We start from the raw sequence: 18699 nt of genomic DNA on the forward strand, positions 1-18699 counted from the left end.
CATATTAACAATCCAAATATATTTTTTAATTTTCTTTTTTAGAAAATAAAAAATAATATATCATACCAAACACATTTTCTGTTTTCTAAAAACTAAATAAAAAAAATAAAAAAAATAAAAAATAAAAAATAATTTTTTTTTTCAAATCAAACACCCTCTTAATTTATTTTAGTTCGATAATAAACTAAAATAAAATAAATAAATTAGGAAAAAATAACAAATTTAAATTCAATGAATTTTATTTTATTTTATAGTCACACCGGCTCGCTGTCAAGGTTGAAGGGGAGACAATGGGCCTCGGCCCATTTGCTCCTTCAATCGCACGGATTTCATGCGCTTGCGCTGCCCCTATAAATGGATCTCCTCGATGGAGACCTAGGGCTCACCTGTCTAGGCGTCTCACTCGCGCGCGACGTGGAGCTCTCGAAGCCGAGCATCTACCAGACGGACGTGATGACCTCTCCTTCTTTCTCCGGATCGTAATCTTTCGATCTGTTTTCTTCTCGATAGATCCGCATTCCAAATCGTTGAGGTTGGCAATCATTCTTCTTCCAGGGGTCGCCAAGTCGGCAATTACTTGTCTAGATTCATGGCCATCAAGCCCAACAACAAGAATGGTACGAGTTGCTGGGGGCATTTGTGCACTATTTTTAAAGCAGTGTAATTTGAATGTGCATTTGCTGTAATGCCATCTTCAGCACCAAAGAAGATCATTGTATGCATCTGCCACTGCTCAGGCGTTGTGGCTAAGTGAATGGTACTTCGGTTACAAATTAAACTTGAGATTGATCTACCAACTATGAATTTGAAAACTTTGTAAATGAAAAAAAAGGTTGACAAGGACAAGTGATTAAAAGCATCATAGTGATTGGTCATTAATCATATTCAGGTAATTTATAGCTTTACACCATTGTTCAGGTATATAAGATCATTTTTTACCTGCAAGCACTAAGGGCAGATGATCTCCATAGTTGTTGGTGACCCATAGGTTGTAAGTGAGTTAACATGTATTGTTCAATTTTCTGAATTTAGTTTGTTTGCACCAAATACCTGGCTGGTCTGCACATGTACAAAATAAGAAAAAACGAGTATTATACATGAGGATTATCTTAGTATAAGCAAATTGATATTTGCCATACTGATGTGGGATGTTTAGCATATTACAGTATTAAGTGTAGTATTGTAAATTTCCATTGAATGGTAAACCATGGTCATGATATTTCCTCTTGCAATTGTATCACAATACAGAATTCCCTACATCTCGTGTTCCAAAGTCTCGGTTTCCGTCTTTTTGGTGATGGTATATGAAGAAAATTAAATAGTAGGATGCATTTGATAAAGGGATCTGGATATTTTTTGTGAGATTTTATGTGCCTGTTCATGATTAGCAGCAATCTGTGGCTTTTTGTACTGTTAATTCTATTACTGTGCTTGGTAGCAATAATACATCAAATAAGGACCTAGTGGGCATACTGAAAATTTGGCATTTAAATTCTTAAATTATGCATGTGCCTGGATTTCTTTTAATGAGATTTTGGCATGTGATTCACAAAGCCTTCTCTAATGTTCAGACTTGTGCAGATTGGGGTTATGGTGATGGTCCATGGAGATGATAAAGGCTTGATTTTACCACCCAAAGTGGCAGCAGTCCAAGTTGTTGTAATTCCTGTACCATACAAGGATGCAGATACTGATGCTATTTTCAATGCTTGTTCTTCAACAGTTCCGACACTTCGTGAAGCAGGATTTAGAGCTGAAGCTGAATTGAGAGATAACTATTCCCCTGGCTGGAAGTATTCACACTGGGAAATGAAAGGTGTTCCTTTGAGAATTGAAATTGGCCCAAAGGATTTAGCGAATAACCAGGTAAACTAGGATCTGGTCTACATTTGATTGCAGTTCCAAGTTCACTCACATTGAAGCTCAGGGTTTGCAGTTGGAAGTTCATATAAGCATTCACATTGTAATTGCGGTCGCCAAGCAACTGCATGTTTTAGTGTATGCATGTTGTTTTGTTTCTCTTCTAGTTGCTCTATTTGGACCTACCACTATATATATCGGAGATGATATGCTGCACGCCTTCCCGTGCGTGCAGCGTTTGTGACTGAGTGTGCATTGGGGTGAGTCGGGGCGCCTGGATCACCCGTGCGTGCAGCGTCTGCAATTGAGTGTGCATTGGGGTGAGTCGGGGCGCCCGGAAGTGATCCGGGCACCCCACACACTCAATCGCGGATGGATGTTGCGCACGGGAGGGCGCACTGGACATCACTTCTCTATCTCTCTCTATATATATATATTCATTGGTACATTGGTACTCAAATTTATTTGTTCAATGTGGTTATCAGTTATAGTGTATGCATTGAAGCTTGGTCCAAATAGTGGTTGCTTGGTAAAACTGTTGTTTCACATGATTGCAGTTCCAAGTTCACTCACATTGAAGCTCAGGGTTTGCAGTTGGAAGTTCATATAAGCATTCACACTGTAATTGCGGTCGCCAAACAACTGCATGTTTTAGTGTATGCATGTTGTTTTGTTTCTCTTCTAGTTTCTCTATTTGGACCTACCACTATATATATCAGAGATGATATGTTGCACGCCTTCTCATGCGTGCAGCGTTTGCGACTGAGTGTGCATTGGGGTGAGTCGGGGTGCCCGGATCACCCGTGTGTGCAGCGTCTGCGACTGAGTGTGCATTGGGGTGAGTCGGGGTGTCCGGAAGTGATCCGGGCACCCCACGCACTCAATCGCGGATGGATGTTGCGCACGGGAGGGCGCACTGGACATCACTTCTCTCTCTCTCTCTCTCTGTATATATATAATATATATATATATATATATATATATATATATATATATATATATATATATATATATATATATATATATATATATATTCATTGGTACATTGGTACTCAAATTTATTTGTTCAATGTGGTTATCAGTTATAGTGATGGTTGCTTGGTAAAACTGCTGTTTCACATGAAGTAACTAATGTTTATACTATGCTTTCATTAGAATTCAGATACCTATCAGGACACCAATTTGTTATGTTTAATGTTTTATTAATTGCGATACCTCCACTTTGGTTTTATTGGTTGTCCATTCCCACTTCAAACTTAATGGTGCTTTACGACATTGCTTGATACAAAGGAGTTAAAATTTATCTGTGGGAATCTGGATTCTATTTTGTAATTTCAAGTGTCTGCAACTCAACTTCATTGGAGTCACCACTTTAAAATTTTCTTGCAAGTCACATGACCGGACCTCATTGGAGTCACCATTTTGTTATTTGATAGGTGAGAAATCTCACATTCAATTCTGCAGCTACGAGTTGTTCGTCGTGACAATGGTGCTAAAACAGATATACCAATGGGAAATTTGGTGGATTGAGTGAAAGAGTTACTCCTAAGCATCCAGGAATGCTTGTTTAATGCTGCAAAGCAAAAGAGAGATGCATGCATAAAGGTTGTCAACACATGGGATGAGTTTGTTTTAGCTCTGAGAGAAAAAGATGATCCTTGCTCCTTGGTGCGATGAAGAGGTACATCTTTTTCCATGCTCGAGATTCTTGTCATAGCCATTCATGCATCTTTGTATCTTCTAATTTGAAGGTCTTCACTTTTTTAATCGTATTAGGAGCAGAAGCTGAAACATCTAATTGTGCTGTTTATTTATTTGCAAGATGTGCTTAATTATTGTTATCATCCTTATTTTTCTAGGGAATATTTCTTCTGTTTGTATTTTTTTATTCTGAAGTTATAATTTTTTAGTTGTATACATAAGTTAGCTGGCTTCAAGTCTCATTTAGATCCACCGTAGAATTAAAACTTATATTTCTGTTGCCCATCTGTTTTTTTTTTTTGGTCTTTAAAAAATGTTAATTGTCCAAGTCAACAAATGGTGTTCTTTATGTGCATGATGCTACAGGAAGTTGAGAAAGATGTAAAAGCTCGAACAAAGGGTGAACTTGGAGCTGCAAAGTCTCTTTGCACCCCATTTGATCAACCAAGACTCCCTGAAGGTATCCTTGAATCAATTTTTTCCCCGCTATTACTTTTAGTATGTGTTTTTTTTCATCCTTGTACTTTTACATTGATCTCCTTCAAGTATACCTCAGTAAGTAAACATTTTTTTTACAAAATTAAGAAAAGACCAAGGAGTGAACGTGGTTAAGTCACCATCATTAACTCGGCATAAACCTTTCAATAGCTGCCCTGCATAGATTCAAGGTCTATTTACGAATTTGGAGTTGAAAATCTGTAGTGCCATGTATATGATACAAGATTCTAAACTTAAGATGAACCTTAGTGGATCTTTTCTGATACACACACAAACAAACAATATATATGGAGAAAAAAAAGATGCTGGATCAACATCTTTACATGTTTTGTTTCTTCGCATTTAAGAGTATTGTTCGTTTCATTTCCTTTGGGTTAGGATTCAACATCCAAGACTCTTTTCCTCTTGCAAAAATGTATGGCTCATAGTTCTTAGTGCCTTCCTTTTTACACTTTCAATTTTTTACTGTAAATCCCACTGGACCATCAAGATTTTCTACGTTTCATATCGTTTGCAGGGACTCTTTGCTTCGCCTCAGGAAAGCCTGCAAAGAAGTGGACATACTGGGGTCGAAGCTACTAAATAGATTGATGCGTCACAAGACATTTTACCGACATTTACTAGGGATTTTTACACTCCGCGTCAAAGATTTTCTGAAGAGTGATGTGTCAAAATTAAGTTGATGTGCAAGTGCTTAAATCAATTGTTGAAAAGAAAAAGTCACTGGAATCCTTACTATTTCAGATTCAGTTAAGCAAATATCAAGCCTGCTGGATCGTCTGTATTCATTTGCAAAGCTTGATAAGTGATTTGAGCATTCATCAATGAGGAAGATAGGCCTCATTCTCCCTGGACTTGGCTCCATCTCTCTATTCACCATGGTCAGGGTTAGCTACAGATTACTGGGTTCGCACCGATGCAACTACAGATGGATCACTTGCCCGTGAAGGCACGGTATGATCTTAGCATGTGTATATGCTCTTCCAAGTTCAGAATTTGGTCAGTTTTCAAACTATTTGTCGATATCAAGTTCCAATGTTAAACACCAGAATGATGAATCAGAGAAGAAGATTGCAAGTTAAAACAGTTTGGTTAGTATGAATAATGCACAGCTAAACAATGGAGTGCCACTAGGGTTCAAAGGTTACCCCCTCGACTTTCTCGGATGATTTTAGTGAAACAACTACAATAATATTTAGCAAAATCTGCAAAAAATAATAAACTGAAGACAAATAAGCATCAACAATCAATGGTTCCATGAAATATACAAAGTAAAAGCAAATATCATGTAGCAAACACTAATACAGACTAGAGATGCAAAGATTAAGTATACTTCAAATCATATACACTTTGAACAAGAGATTTTAGAATTTATCTTGAGATTTGCAAACGTGTATGGAATTTGCTGAGTCCAAAACACACCATAAACAGATGATCTTGATCATCATACAATTGTGGAGAGCCCACATGCAAGGAAGCAAATTGAATGTTTCAAGTGAGAGCTTCCATGGCCAGCCTAAATAATTATGTTTCCCTCAGGCTTTTTGCAAATACTTTTCTGATCTCCCACAGTCTTTCTCCAACTTCCTTCATAGCGGGTCGGTCAGATCGTGTAGGCGCAGCACACTCGAATGCCAGATCGAGCATCTTTCTGACGACTTCTTCATCGACTTTTTCGTCCAGCATGGGGTCTAGTATCTCCTGGACATTTCCTTCATTATGTTTTCTGAAGGCCTGCAGTAAAAGGAAGGATATCAAAGATCAGGAAGACAAACACTGGGTATAGGAGTGTGCTGTTACTACCGAAAAGAACTTGGTTAAGAGTTACTAATACATCTTCTACCACTTAATTGCACAGCCATAAGCAAAGTAGCTGATATGATCTAAGTTCGAAGAGTTTATATTCAACTAGGACAGTCAATTCTAAAGACATTGTTTATAGATCATTGAAGATCACTGTTCGATTGGCTGGGGTTCAGTCTCTCTGTTCATTTGACCCAACTGAGAAAATACGATAAAATTATAATACCCGATCAACTAACATAATTGCGAACTGATCGGTTTCTTAAGCAGTCAAGGGGCACACTTTCAACCAAAGGAGACTGAAGAAATACAGGAAGCTGGAACAGCAACTACTAGTCTCAGTCAATCAAATTTTTAGAAAGAACAAAATGCTGCTTACCCATCTCACTGTGATTCTTTCATCAGCATTTCTTTTCAGGTCTACAGGGCGCCGCCCGGAAATAATTTCGATGAGCAAAATTCCAAATGAGAACACATCACTCTTTGGAGTGAGTTGATATGTCCTAAGGTATTCAGGATCAAGATACCCAGCAGTTCCCTTCACTTTGGTTGAGATGTGAGTCTGATCTGCATCTGTCGGACCAGACTTTGCAAACCCGAAGTCCGACACCTTGGCCCTATAGCTCTCTGTCAGCAGAATGTTCGATGACTTCACATCCCGGTGGATTATTGTTCTTTCTGTCAATGCACCAATGATTTAATTGTAGTTTCAGTTCAACCCAAATGACACAAGAAACTAGATTCTCTAGGAGTTGGTCTCAGATAGGTACACCTCAGTTTAATAAACAGATGCAAATACAAGAAATCATTAGGTAATAGAAACTACTTACGAAGTTCGATTCGATCGACAATTACATCTCTGGCAACTCGATCTTTAGCCCAATTAGTACTAGGCATGCATAGTTAAGATAAAGAGTCCCAGACATATAAGAAAGTGAACAAGTAAATTCCATGCATCTCAACTGAAACTTACAGGATCAACTTGGGACAGGATAGAAGAAATCCTTAATGGCTGAGCTAAGATTCAAGCAAAAAATTTAATCAAAATTGGCAAGAGGTGTCTACTTCAATAGTGAGACACCTGCATGCGATTGAAGCCAGAACTTATAAGAATTCTATCAAATCTCTCAATAAAGAGAAGGAAGAGATGGCTAGAAATTGGCTATGGCATTGACTCTGGAAGAAAATAGACTAAAGTGTATTGAATAGTTTGCTACATTTGTAAAGCAAAAATACGGGTTGTGAAAGAAATGGGAAAAGAAAAACAAATTACATCACTAACAAAGCCTAACCTGCATATAGATGGAGGTAAGTCAATCCATGAGCAACATCGATAGCAATTGCTAAACGCTGATTGAAGTCCAATATCCTTCCATAGACACCTGCAAATTCAGAAAATTAAACACATTACAGTCAATAACACAACACCACAGCAAGGAAATTTGCAGCTTACCGTCTAAATGCTCCCTCAGAGTACCATTTGGAACAAACTCAGTAATTATAATTCGTTCATTTCCTTTGACAGTTGCACCAAGCAACCTCACCAAATTTCCATGTTCAATCTTTGTGAGCAATTCGACTTCATTGCTAAATTCGTCTTTCAAAGATGAAATTTGCTCCTGTGCAGAAACTATCGTCAGCAGATGGCATCCAAGTAATATGAACAGATGCAGATTTCTCGTCAAATGCTTGGTTGTGGTGTACCAGTCAGAAGTTAAGAAGCATATAGCATAGCAACAAAGCAATGATACAAAGACCATGGAGACTGCTCAAGCATCATGGAGCCAACTAAAGCACATTGTTTTCTGAAAAATGGTTTGCTACCCTAGTGTGCATAGAGCTATCAACAAGATTCAGTACTGAATCAAGTGCAAGATATGCTTGCTAGAAATAGCACAATTGATCTATTTGAACAAGATCTAATATCCTTTTCCTCTCATTTATGAGAGACAATGAAAAATGTCAGTCCTTCAAATATATGAGCAACTTATGTGGACACTATTACAATGTGACAAGCACTTTGATGATGACCTTGATTTCTCCTTAAGAGGTGCATGCATGCTCGGTGTTATTAGTTCTCATCTCAATTGTTTGTTACCATCAAGATAAGGGACTCCTCTTATAGTCACTACTATCTTCTCTAAGTAAAGGCAATAACCTTGCAACTATATTTTGGGAAAGACATCAGCATGGGAATAGACACATTGTAGAAATGGAAGAGGCGACTGAACATATGAGGATTAGACAAGTTAAGGGCAAATATTCTAATTCTTTTATCATGGGATTACCAAAGTAGAAGCCTACTAGCTAGTGGGCGATGGAATCCTATATCCTACTTGCCAAAAGAGCTAATCAACAACCAATATGAATAAAAAATTCATAATTCCTTCTTACCTTGATAAGTAGATATATCAGATAAAAACACCTGTCAGTAGAAACAGATTTCCCAATGTTTCTTACTTGATCAAAATTAAATTAATAAAATGTTGCTTACCAACAGAACCAGTTATCAACTTTCTAATAATGCAAAGCATGCATTTGATGCTAAGCCTATTTTATCTCCCTTTAGAAAGAGATATATATATAATTAGTTACCTTCTTTGCTCGTTTGATCGCAACAATTTGACCATCTGGTAAAACACCTTTGTACACAGTTCCAAATCCACCTTCACCTAATTTCATTACATTTGAAAAATTTTGAGTAGCTTTGAATATCTGATTGATGCTGAGATGTACTGATCCAATTCTACTCAATTGAGGCGATGATGAAAATCGAGATGGACTGGGAGGAATTCTTGGAGTAGCTGGAATCTTTTCAGATGTGGAAGTTAATTCTAAAGATTCATTTAAATCCACTGAGACACAGAAAAACAAATCTAATTAGAACGCAGGTTGAAACGTGACAGAGAAGCAACATTTATGCCCATGGACCAACAATGATTTCACAACATGAGATTGGCAGTTTGTTTCAGCATGTACTTAATGGTGTGAAACATATAGAGAAGCAACATTTATGCCCATGGACCAACAATGATTTCACAACATGAGATTGGCAGTTTGTTTCAGCATGTACTTAATGGTGTGAAACATATAGCAAAAAAAAAAACACCATATATAATTTTCAAACTGTGATAAAACTGTTCACTCTGGGTTTCGAGCAGCAATTACTTTAAACTGTCAATTATATCCTTTTTTAATATATTTTTTTCATGGAAGGAATTGAAAATTTGTCACGTAAAATAATGGAATTCCCTAATCTATAGAAATATGAAATCCTTTTCTTAACCATATGATAACTTTCATTTTCCACTTTAAAGATAGTATTGTCCAGCCAACTTGCAAATGTAACCATAAACTTGAATAAATCTAAGGCAAGATGATTCATCACCAATCAACAACTACAGAAAATCATAAGTTGGTAAACTGAAAATACTGAAACAGATATATAATTCTGGAAGTGTAAGTTCAAACTTGACTCGCTTGATTTCTGCTGCCGGTCATGAACACTGTGATGGCTTTCTTCTTTTCGTTTAGCATAGAAGCAAGGACAGAGGATACCACAACATAGTAGGATCATTCCTGGAAGAACAAGAGGGATATCTTGTTTTTCTGAAGAAATTATATACTGTTGCTCTTCTTCGGATGTATTAAATTCTCTCCCCTGATTATGGTTAGTGACATTTTTCAAAAACTGTAGCAGTTTTCTCCCACCTTGCCTTATCAAGTTAACTGCAGTAAGCAATAAGAAAATAAGTGAGAAAAATCATTTCACTGTGTTCTCAGACAAAGCAAAAGGACCCCCCAAAAGTGAAACTTCAGAAAGAAATAAGTATTCAACTGATAAGCTGTGAGCAGATGTGCAATTGCATATGTGAGCTAGTTACAACAATGCAGTAAAACAACAGAAATTCACAGAATGTAAATCTATCTTCCTAGCAGTAGCAGAATCATATCGTTCATAGAACAGAATTTAATATGAAGTGAACCGTGTCAAAAAAAAAAAATGCTAAAACTAATATTACCCTCGACGTGAAGTAATGATGTGAAGTCTTCATCGCAGTACTTCTCTCCAATCTTTCCCCAGTGTTCCATGTTGGGATCAGAAGCAAAACAGCCATTACTGGAGTAGGACTCAAGTGCCTTGCAGATCAGAGCTGGATCCTCTATCCGTATTCCATTAATTAAGAGGTAGTACTCATCGGATGATGATTCCAAGTACTGGACCTGATCGTAACCACATACTTTCGGAAGAGCTGGAACTGCAACCGAAGCCAAACCCCACGGTAATTGAGATAATAGCACCAACAACCACAGAGCAAACGAAGCCATTCACCAATTTTCAAGCAAACCCCCAAAACGTTCTCTCTTCCAACGTCGGACTAAACCATGCCGGATTCCAAGAGAGAGGACAAAAGATTAAAAGTTACGAACCCGAGCACATAACCCTCAAAAGATCGGATTTTTAGCTCATAGCAAGCTGGCGCGCGTCTCAGAATCCGATGATCAACAGTAAAACCAATCCTCCAACCGAAAGAGGGCAAGGTAGAAGCAAGGAACTGAAAACCTAGAAAGATCACGTTTTGATGAGGGAGTGGATGATATTCCAATCGTCAAAGCGATGAATTCGAGGTAACAATAAAATCCAGAGAGGAACGAGAGAGGATTGAAGCTTCGAAGAAGGGGAGGGAGGAGATGAGAGGATGAGGAAGCCGTGTGGAAGAAAGCAATAGGCACGTGACGTGAGTTGTGCATGTGCCGCCGGGTGGAATTGAGAATGTGGGTGGGTGAAAATATCATCCTTTTTTTGTTTTTTAAAAATCATATTTATTACAACGTTAAAATTTTAATGTTTAAATTTAGCAGAAAATGAAAAGACGCCATAATTATTCATTTAAAAAAAATATTTTCCTTTTAAAGATTATCAAGTATCATGCCCGTAATTTAATATCTAAAATAACCTATCATAATAAAAAAATACTCAATAATGTAGCTTCAACTTCAAATAATTCCGGTCAAAATCGCTACAAAAGGAGCATTAAATTATGAGTGAGATAGAATAACTTTTTTTAAAAATATATATTAAAATATTATTATATATTATAATATATTACAGAAATAAAAGTATTTTTAAGATGAAAAATAATAGATATTATAATATTTTCAGTAAATCCAAGATGATTATTTAGCACCAAAATTTAATAGATTATAAATTTTTTAAAAATATTGTAAATATATATAAGAAAAAAATCAAAGTAAAATTATGAAAATCCAAGATGATTTACAGAATTGGCAAGCCAAGAATTACCTGGAAAACAAGCAGCAAAATATTTTTCATAGCAACTAACAATCAAACCAAATGTGCCATGCAACATATAGAGTTGGTCCACAACACTTGAAATGCAGAAAACATATGAAACTCAAATGGAAGTTTCAAGCTCCCAAAGACAAAAACAAACCACACAATGAAAACAAACACCATACTACTGGAAACGATAGGTCGGTTATTCATCAAGTTGCAGCAGCAAACCTCCGATCCGGAATCACTTTCTCGACGGTTTTATCTTCCTACTACTGGTAAAGTAGACAGCTCGATAAGGACAACCAAAGCACACTCGCTGAGAAAGCAGTTGGATTTAAGCATGGAGGCCTATGATGACAAACGCAAACGCTACAGCTTGACTGGAGTTGCCACCACGACGCGAACCCCAGGTATCACTATCGTGGTCGAAACAACCGTGCGTAGGACTTGCTTATATTCCTCTCAATCGAAGATAGTCGATTCTTTGTTCCCGCAGCCTGGTAGCATTGAGGAGAAGGCAGGAGTGTAAGCATATTGATTGATCCCAAGTAAAAGAAACAGAAAACATAAACACAGTTTTGCAACTAAAGGAAACACTGGAACAAGACTATTACACAATGGCTGAGAGAGAACTAATGATACCTCATCATGCATTATGAACTGGACAATAGCTGCTACAAATTAAAGGGAACATAGTTAAATATGTCAAGTCGCTAAATGCACCATGATAGTTTGGCTAAGTCAAGTAAATGCAAAATAACTTGTAAAAAAGGAGCTGAAGTAATGGGCATTTACTTATAGTTTTCATTATAGCAATAGTAGAGACCACAACAAACAATCAAAAGACCTGAGGAGGCTGAGACAAGAAATAACTCCCACAAACACAAATGAAAACTGAGTCCAAAGCATTTCAAGTCAGACTGAGCAAAATGCAAACCCTCCTCAGAGGAAAAAATATCACCCAAATACATTAACTTCTGCAGCTGAGATTAGGTAAAGCTGGAAGGTTTGAAAGAATAGTTATGTCCACAATCTCGTAAGTGATATGAAGAGAAGTTGAGGCAGCTGTGCGGCAAAGGAGATGATCATTTAGATATTTTAATTTATGCTACAGTAAGTGATAAGATATTAAAAGGTGTTTAAATATAGCTTTCAGTAACTAATAAAAGATATACTCATCCTACAACTGGAGAAATCCATCTAATAAATGAGAACTTGTTCAGCCATTAACTTCCCAAAAACAAAAGCACAACCTAAATGAACTATACCAGACATTTCATATAAAATCTATTAAAAAAACATAAAAAACAGTTAATAAAGTTAACAGCACCTACCATATAAAGTCCAAGCATTTGCAGCACTCCCATGACTATCAATGTTTGACCATAAACTTGACGACAATTAATTCTGTGAATATGGGACTGATTTCAATAGGCACTAAGTTGCAAGCCACCCACCATGGAAGGCACTTCATCCATCACTAAAAAAATATAAAAAAATCAAAAAATATAATTGAACATATTTCATCCAACATCAAAAGACAGGTTAATCATTGTATGAATTTTTCTAAACAAAAGTTATAACAGCAATACCTCATTTTCTTACCATTAAATCTTCTTCAAATAAAGTATCACACAAAGTACCGATTAGACCAAATTGATTGTGCTTTATATTGTTCAGGCAGCAGAGTCTGCTGCAGATTTGAGTGCTGATTTTGCTGCACATTGAATGGTTTCAGTTGTTCGAAGAGCTGGAAATCATGCCATCTTCGTCCATTAACAATTTCAGACTGCACATTAGGAACTTGCTTTCCAGGGAATGGGAAGGTGGAAACAGTTGCAAATGGAGTAGTATTGCTCGTGTTAATGTATGGGACCCTTTGTGTTATTTTATCAAAAGAATTCTCCATGCCAATGCATTTAGTAGATGATCTACTATTATCTAACCAGCTATAATCATCAATCTCGTGCAGCTGATCCTTGGTGCAAGAATTTGGAATCCCTCCATTCTGCTGTCCAGAACTGATATGGCTAAATCCAGGAGGTGGCCCCGCATACCTACCTGGACGACTTACAGGATTTTTCTTCAAAGATGGAAATCCAGAGGGCTTCATAGCCAAACCATCAGAAATGGCTCCTGATGGCAATATAGTGTCAAATGCAGATGGTAACACTACATCTGCAGCTGTGATCTGATTGGAGAATGTGTTATTGGCATCCAGACTAACAAAAGTTGGCAATACGTGTGAGAATGGTTGAGGTTGCAAGATACTTGAGCTTTCTTGCAATACCTGCTTATTCAAATGCCCATTTTCTGTTATATTCATATTCTTAATACCATTTGATAAGCATGCTTCCTGCTTTGAGAACCATTTGTTATTTGGTAGTGCTGGCACATGAATTTGACCAAAATTTGGAGAAAGATGCTGAGCTGGCATTGCCTGATCAGAAAGAAAAGATTCTTGTACAGGGTTGATCAAATTAAAAGCAGTTAACTTAGCATCTGCATACTTCTCAGTAGTAGTAGGTTTGAACACAATTTCTTCTTCATCATCTTCTCCTCCCATATAGATGTGGTCCTTGATTTCTGCCACTCCAAGATTAGATGTCCTTTGTGCTGCCCAAAGATCAGCCACATCTTTGATTTCACTTCCCTGCTTCTTAACACCCGAATCCAGCAGACCTTCAAAGGTAGGGTCCATATTACCTTCAAATACTGGAGGCTCAGTGCTCAGAACAAATTTTTTCAGGTTTGGATCGATATACAATTTTTTCTGTCCAATATAAACAATATTTGAAAGAGCCCGTCCAGCTGCCAGAATCCTTTGAACACGGAATACTTTGTCTTCCATGCCACCATCATTCATGAGAGGATGCTTCCTTGAAAAATCTAAAATGAGTTGTGCTGGCACTAACGGTAAGAATCCTCTCAACTCAAAATCCTCCCAGAGTGTAAGTCTATTCCCAGATTCTTCTCCATCATACCTACTCATGTTAAAAAAGCAAGCTTCATCATCATCACTGTCAATAGATGCAAGTCCTGTCTCAATAAGTTTGTTCATAAAAGAAATGCAGTGATCCCAGAAGAACAGTCTTGCACCCTCTTCTTTTTCCTCCATATCAGAACTGGCTGCTATGTCTTGATGACATGCCAGCCATTCAATGAAAAGCAGAATACCAGGCAAAAGATAGCTTGATGCAGAATCTTGCAACTCAATGCATCTCTTGAGAATATACCCAGCAAATTCAAAGGCTGATGTAAAGGCATTCTGCAATAACACTCTACGTTGAAGGATCTCTGCATATGACTGGTTCTCTGACTCCCTTTTCACATTGTGAACAGTGAATATCATAATGGAAATAAGCCTCAGAATGGTTGATGAGTTTTCAGCACCAGTCAATCCAAAATTAAGTTCCTCTTGGGGACCAGAGGAAAGGAGCTCAATCAGATCATTAATTACTGAAGCAAATACTTCACCAAAAGTCTCCAAGCTGTTGAAGTCAGAAAACAGGTTAATTAATCAGAATAAAGGTCGACAATAAATAACATATAAGATCAAGTACCTTGTCCTTGTAAAAAGGATTCCATGAAGACGAACAAAACGAAATGAGAAGGCTTTAAATACTTCAGATTTTGTGACTTTTTGATCTTTGATGTGTGAAGTTTCAATTTTAGTATCTTTTTGCATGAGCTTTAGATCCCCTCTTCCTCTACCTCGACCAGTTGGGCGCATACGGATTTTTCGGCCTGAAGCAACCTTCATATTGCTAGGTAGCTGAGTGAAACTTTGACGATTCTATAGAAAAGAAAATTCATATATCAAATACAGATAATAAAGCATCAAACACATGACCAATCAAATAGTCAAGTCTAAATTTACATGGAAAAAAGGACAATACATTCATTTTCCTTGCAAAGATAAGGAGGTCAATAATGTACATTTTCGAGAGAGGGGGAGAGAGATTAAAAGCTAATAAGCACAATGCAGTCAACGAAAGATTATTGGCATCTATCATAGATAAATTCATCACTTGCAAAATCCACATTTAACCTAAAAAGAAAAAAAAAACATAACTTGCCAACAATATGTTCAAAAGCATTCTATCACAGTATCATGATCAAGTATTTAATTATTCAAAATAAGTGATAGCAGTGAAAGGTATCAGTGATGTAGCAAAGAGGTGGCAGTCAGAATGTTGCAATTGTAAGTAATCCAAAAAAAAAACAAATTTATTTCATCACATTTAAAAAACACCAGCTTGATGCATGCATGCAAAAAATTATGGACCACATAAGTAACAGAAACGAAAAAATGCAGAATCATAATAGTTGGATCATATTAAAAGGTACCTTCTCAAAAGCAATTATCAAGTTATCTCTTGCAGTTGAAAAGGGAACTTCAACTGCCAAACTTCTGAAGTACCGGTATACAGCCAACAGCTCATCAGCTGAATAGGAAGCAAGTATTGCCAGCTGCAACCATATAGATTTTATATAGATAATAAATAGAACAAGAACCATGTAAACAGAAGCAGCTAGATAATCTGAACTGCTCAATGCAACAACATGCAAACCTGATGATGTGGGTTGCCACTTGAAGGGTAGAGTGAAACTGCCTGCAAATAGTAACTTGAAGCAGCTGCAAAATCACGACTAACAGAGTCGCCTTCTCCGTATAGTCCTTTATAACGCGCAAGGTCTCCCAAATATATCAGACACCGGTGACAAGACACAAGCCCTTTCTGCATCTCAGGCAAATTCTTTTCATCTTTTGTTGAAACAATTTCATTTTCAATTCCCTCATTAAAGTAGCTCAATGGCAGGCCATACTTTGCTCTAATCTTCAATATGAGATCATGGTAAAATCCAGTAGCTTCTGTCAGGAAGCTTCTGAAAACATAGTGGATTTTCTTAATTTTATCAGGGTGAACTAGGACCTTCCTACCTGCTGGTAGATTTGATCCTGTACCGGCAGAGACTGCAGCATTAATATGCTGCCTAAATTCCTCGATTCTTCTGTAATGCAGTTGCCATAGGACAAACTCTATGTCTTTCTTCTCAGAAAAATCCCGATCTTCAAGTATTATGGCCTCATAATTTTCTCGCATTTGAAACCAAGCATTTGGGTCTGAAGGAACTTTTGACTTTGCAGATAGCCGTAGTCCATTCTCCAATTCAACATTCTAAGAGATAGACCACAAATTACAGTTAAGAACTGAATATGATGCAGCAATATCGTGATGGATAGAAAGCCAAACATAAATTCCTTTACCATTCAGGATAGATGCAACATTAAAATAGAGGGGACAAAATACAGTTAATAACTTGAGAAGCTACATATGCAATGAGGGACACTATCTTAATATGTTGTTTCACTCAATACGGTATCAGGAAACTTGAGAAAGGATGCATATATTTTCATCATTATGTGGGGTAATCCAATACTTAACTAGATCAGTTTTTAAAAAAAATGAGAATGTAATAAGAATTTTGTAGGTTAGGTTGGTTGATATGCATTGGTGTTCTATGTTCTATGATTGATTAAGATAAAATTTAAATAAAATTAGTTTGCTTAGATTGCTTCATATTATATGAGGAGTTACAATGTAGAAAAAATTATATATTGATTGCTAAGATAGGATATATTGATATAGTATGGTAAATTTTTTTTTCAATTGGATACACAATCTTATACATTATTGTCTGCATAATTAATTCTTAGACAACCACATAAGTGAATATATAAATCAGCTACCACAAATGACCCTCAGGGTACCGTCTTAAAACTTTAAAAAAAAAGCTTTCTATAAAGTATAAACTTATGGTACTTCTAAGTGGACCTTTTTAAAGTTATAATAGATGGAACTACAATATCATCAAAAACCAGTAAATGCCTCAAAATTCTTGACGTATATTTTATTGGTACTTTAATCACCATTGTATCAAATCTACAATTAAATGACAAGAAAAAAAGGAACTATGAAGATTCAAACCAAACTATTTCACACGAAATAGTGGTACTGTTATGAGGGTGAAACACTGAAATTGGGTCTTTAAAAGGGCTAAAAGGACCATAAGTAGATCCTATTTCTGCATGCTTATAGTAGATCCTGTGCTTATAGCATAGGCATGCGCAATGGGGGACACTATTGGAAATTTCATATGCAGTCCTAATATATCATTTCGCTCAATACAGTATCAGGTAACTTGAAAAAGGGATGCATAATACTTACATCATTTGTGGGGTTAATCCAATACTTAGCTAGATCAGTTTCAAAGAAATGAGAAATGTATTAGGAATTTTGGAGCTATGAAGATTCAAACCAAAAACAATTTCACACGAAAGAGTTTAGGGTTTACTGTTATGACAGTGAAACACTGAAATTGGGTCTTTGAAAGGGCCAAAAGGACCATAAGTAGATCCTATTTCTGCATGCTTATATAACTAACCTGTCGATATTGTGATAGTGTATCGGGAGCTCTTATGTGTCCAGCTACATGGTTAAATAATCATCAAAGTTTTGTAGGTGAAACACAAGTGTCAATTAAATTACAATAAAAATAAACTACTGCTGAATTTGGATAATGTATAAGAAAGTAAGAACTTGTATTAGAATTAAATTACTATTTCTGTGATAATAAGAGCTATTCAAAGTAAATAAGAATTCTCCACAAGGTCATACCTTATCATAAAGCCGCTGTGCAAACTCCCATGATGAAAGAGAAGAACTATCCATTGGAACAGTCATCATCCATCAAATGTGCATACCATGCCCTTCCTAGGAAAAAAAATGCATCTTTAGACCAACGAATTACAATTCTAGGTCAAGAAAAGCTCCCCAAATAGAATCAAGCCTAATTACGAACAGAGAGAAAGAAATAACCATCGATCATAGAGACAACCTAATTCTTGCCGTGTAAGAACATCCAAAGTGTTATGTAGCCAGTTCTCGTCCCCAAATCACGAATCACGAACCCTCTCAAAAGATCCCACTTTCCTCTATAACTTTACGTTGACCCACCCAAATCCTAACCTAGCAAAACTGCAAAACAACGACGTCCTAATCAGAAACCCCCAAAACAGACCAAAATCCCATCCAACCAAGACCCTGAACCCTCATCAACGTAACGCACATCGATCCATGAAATTCCATCGCAAAGCGATCCGGACTAAACAGATCCCCTCCCAACTGACCCGGGACACCCAGACAGCGGCGACAACAAGGCCAACACCTTGGTTGCAGGTCCAAGACCACATCGATTAACCAGGAGAGCATTGTGAATACGATAATAGGCGTACCTGATGCGAAGATCGAAGGCGAGAGGAAGGGCGATGGGCGATGGCGATGGGCGAAAGGCGGAGCTTTGCCGTCAAAGAAGGGCGATGAAGCGAAACAACGACCGCCTCTGCCAAATTTGGTTAATATTTTTTTTATTCCTCCCTTTAGCCAAGTAAAGAAGCGAAAGACCTATTTATAAATTAGGGAATTTACCTTTTCAAATTAGAAAATATTTTTAACCCTTATTTTGCTATTTTA

General features: G+C 37.0%; 2 protein-coding genes and 1 pseudogene across 4 annotated transcripts; 1 reads left to right on the forward strand and 2 right to left on the reverse strand.

Moving 5' to 3' along the window:
• Positions 1–354: 354 nt before the first annotated feature.
• Positions 355–4641, forward strand: LOC141837444 (proline--tRNA ligase, cytoplasmic-like; annotated as a pseudogene).
• Positions 4642–5265: 624 nt separating this feature from the next.
• LOC141837611 (calmodulin-binding receptor-like cytoplasmic kinase 3) lies at positions 5266–10561 on the reverse strand. 2 transcript variants are annotated; one of them, XM_074724990.1, is made up of 7 exons: positions 9885–10561; positions 9343–9591; positions 8458–8717; positions 7316–7481; positions 7155–7244; positions 6242–6540; positions 5266–5793 (listed from the first exon to the last, which is right to left on the reverse strand). In XM_074724990.1, exons 1-7 carry the CDS (start codon positions 10189–10191, stop codon positions 5584–5586), a joined length of 1581 nt encoding a protein of 526 aa, XP_074581091.1. In that variant the 5' UTR covers positions 10192–10561; the 3' UTR covers positions 5266–5583. The 2 variants fall into 2 exon arrangements, with proteins under 2 accessions (XP_074581091.1, XP_074581090.1); XM_074724989.1 differs by having other exon boundaries at positions 9334–9591.
• A 607-nt stretch (positions 10562–11168) lies between these two features.
• Positions 11169–18592, reverse strand: LOC141837610 (nonsense-mediated mRNA decay factor SMG7-like). Of its 2 annotated transcripts, none has more exons than XM_074724987.1 (8): positions 18462–18592; positions 17845–17940; positions 15736–16344; positions 15512–15634; positions 14725–14957; positions 12767–14652; positions 12496–12641; positions 11169–11658 (listed from the first exon to the last, which is right to left on the reverse strand). In XM_074724987.1, exons 2-6 carry the CDS (start codon positions 17911–17913, stop codon positions 12792–12794), a joined length of 2895 nt encoding a protein of 964 aa, XP_074581088.1. In that variant the 5' UTR covers positions 17914–17940; positions 18462–18592; the 3' UTR covers positions 11169–11658; positions 12496–12641; positions 12767–12791. The 2 variants fall into 2 exon arrangements, with proteins under 2 accessions (XP_074581088.1, XP_074581089.1); XM_074724988.1 differs by having other exon boundaries at positions 17845–17936; positions 18462–18554.
• Positions 18593–18699: the final 107 nt, after the last annotated feature.

Source organism: Curcuma longa, chromosome 11 (assembly GCF_044706935.1).
Source record: "Curcuma longa cultivar G26 ecotype Majalengka, Jawa Barat chromosome 11, ITB_CL_G26_1.1, whole genome shotgun sequence".
Lineage (NCBI taxonomy): Eukaryota > Viridiplantae > Streptophyta > Magnoliopsida > Zingiberales > Zingiberaceae > Curcuma > Curcuma longa.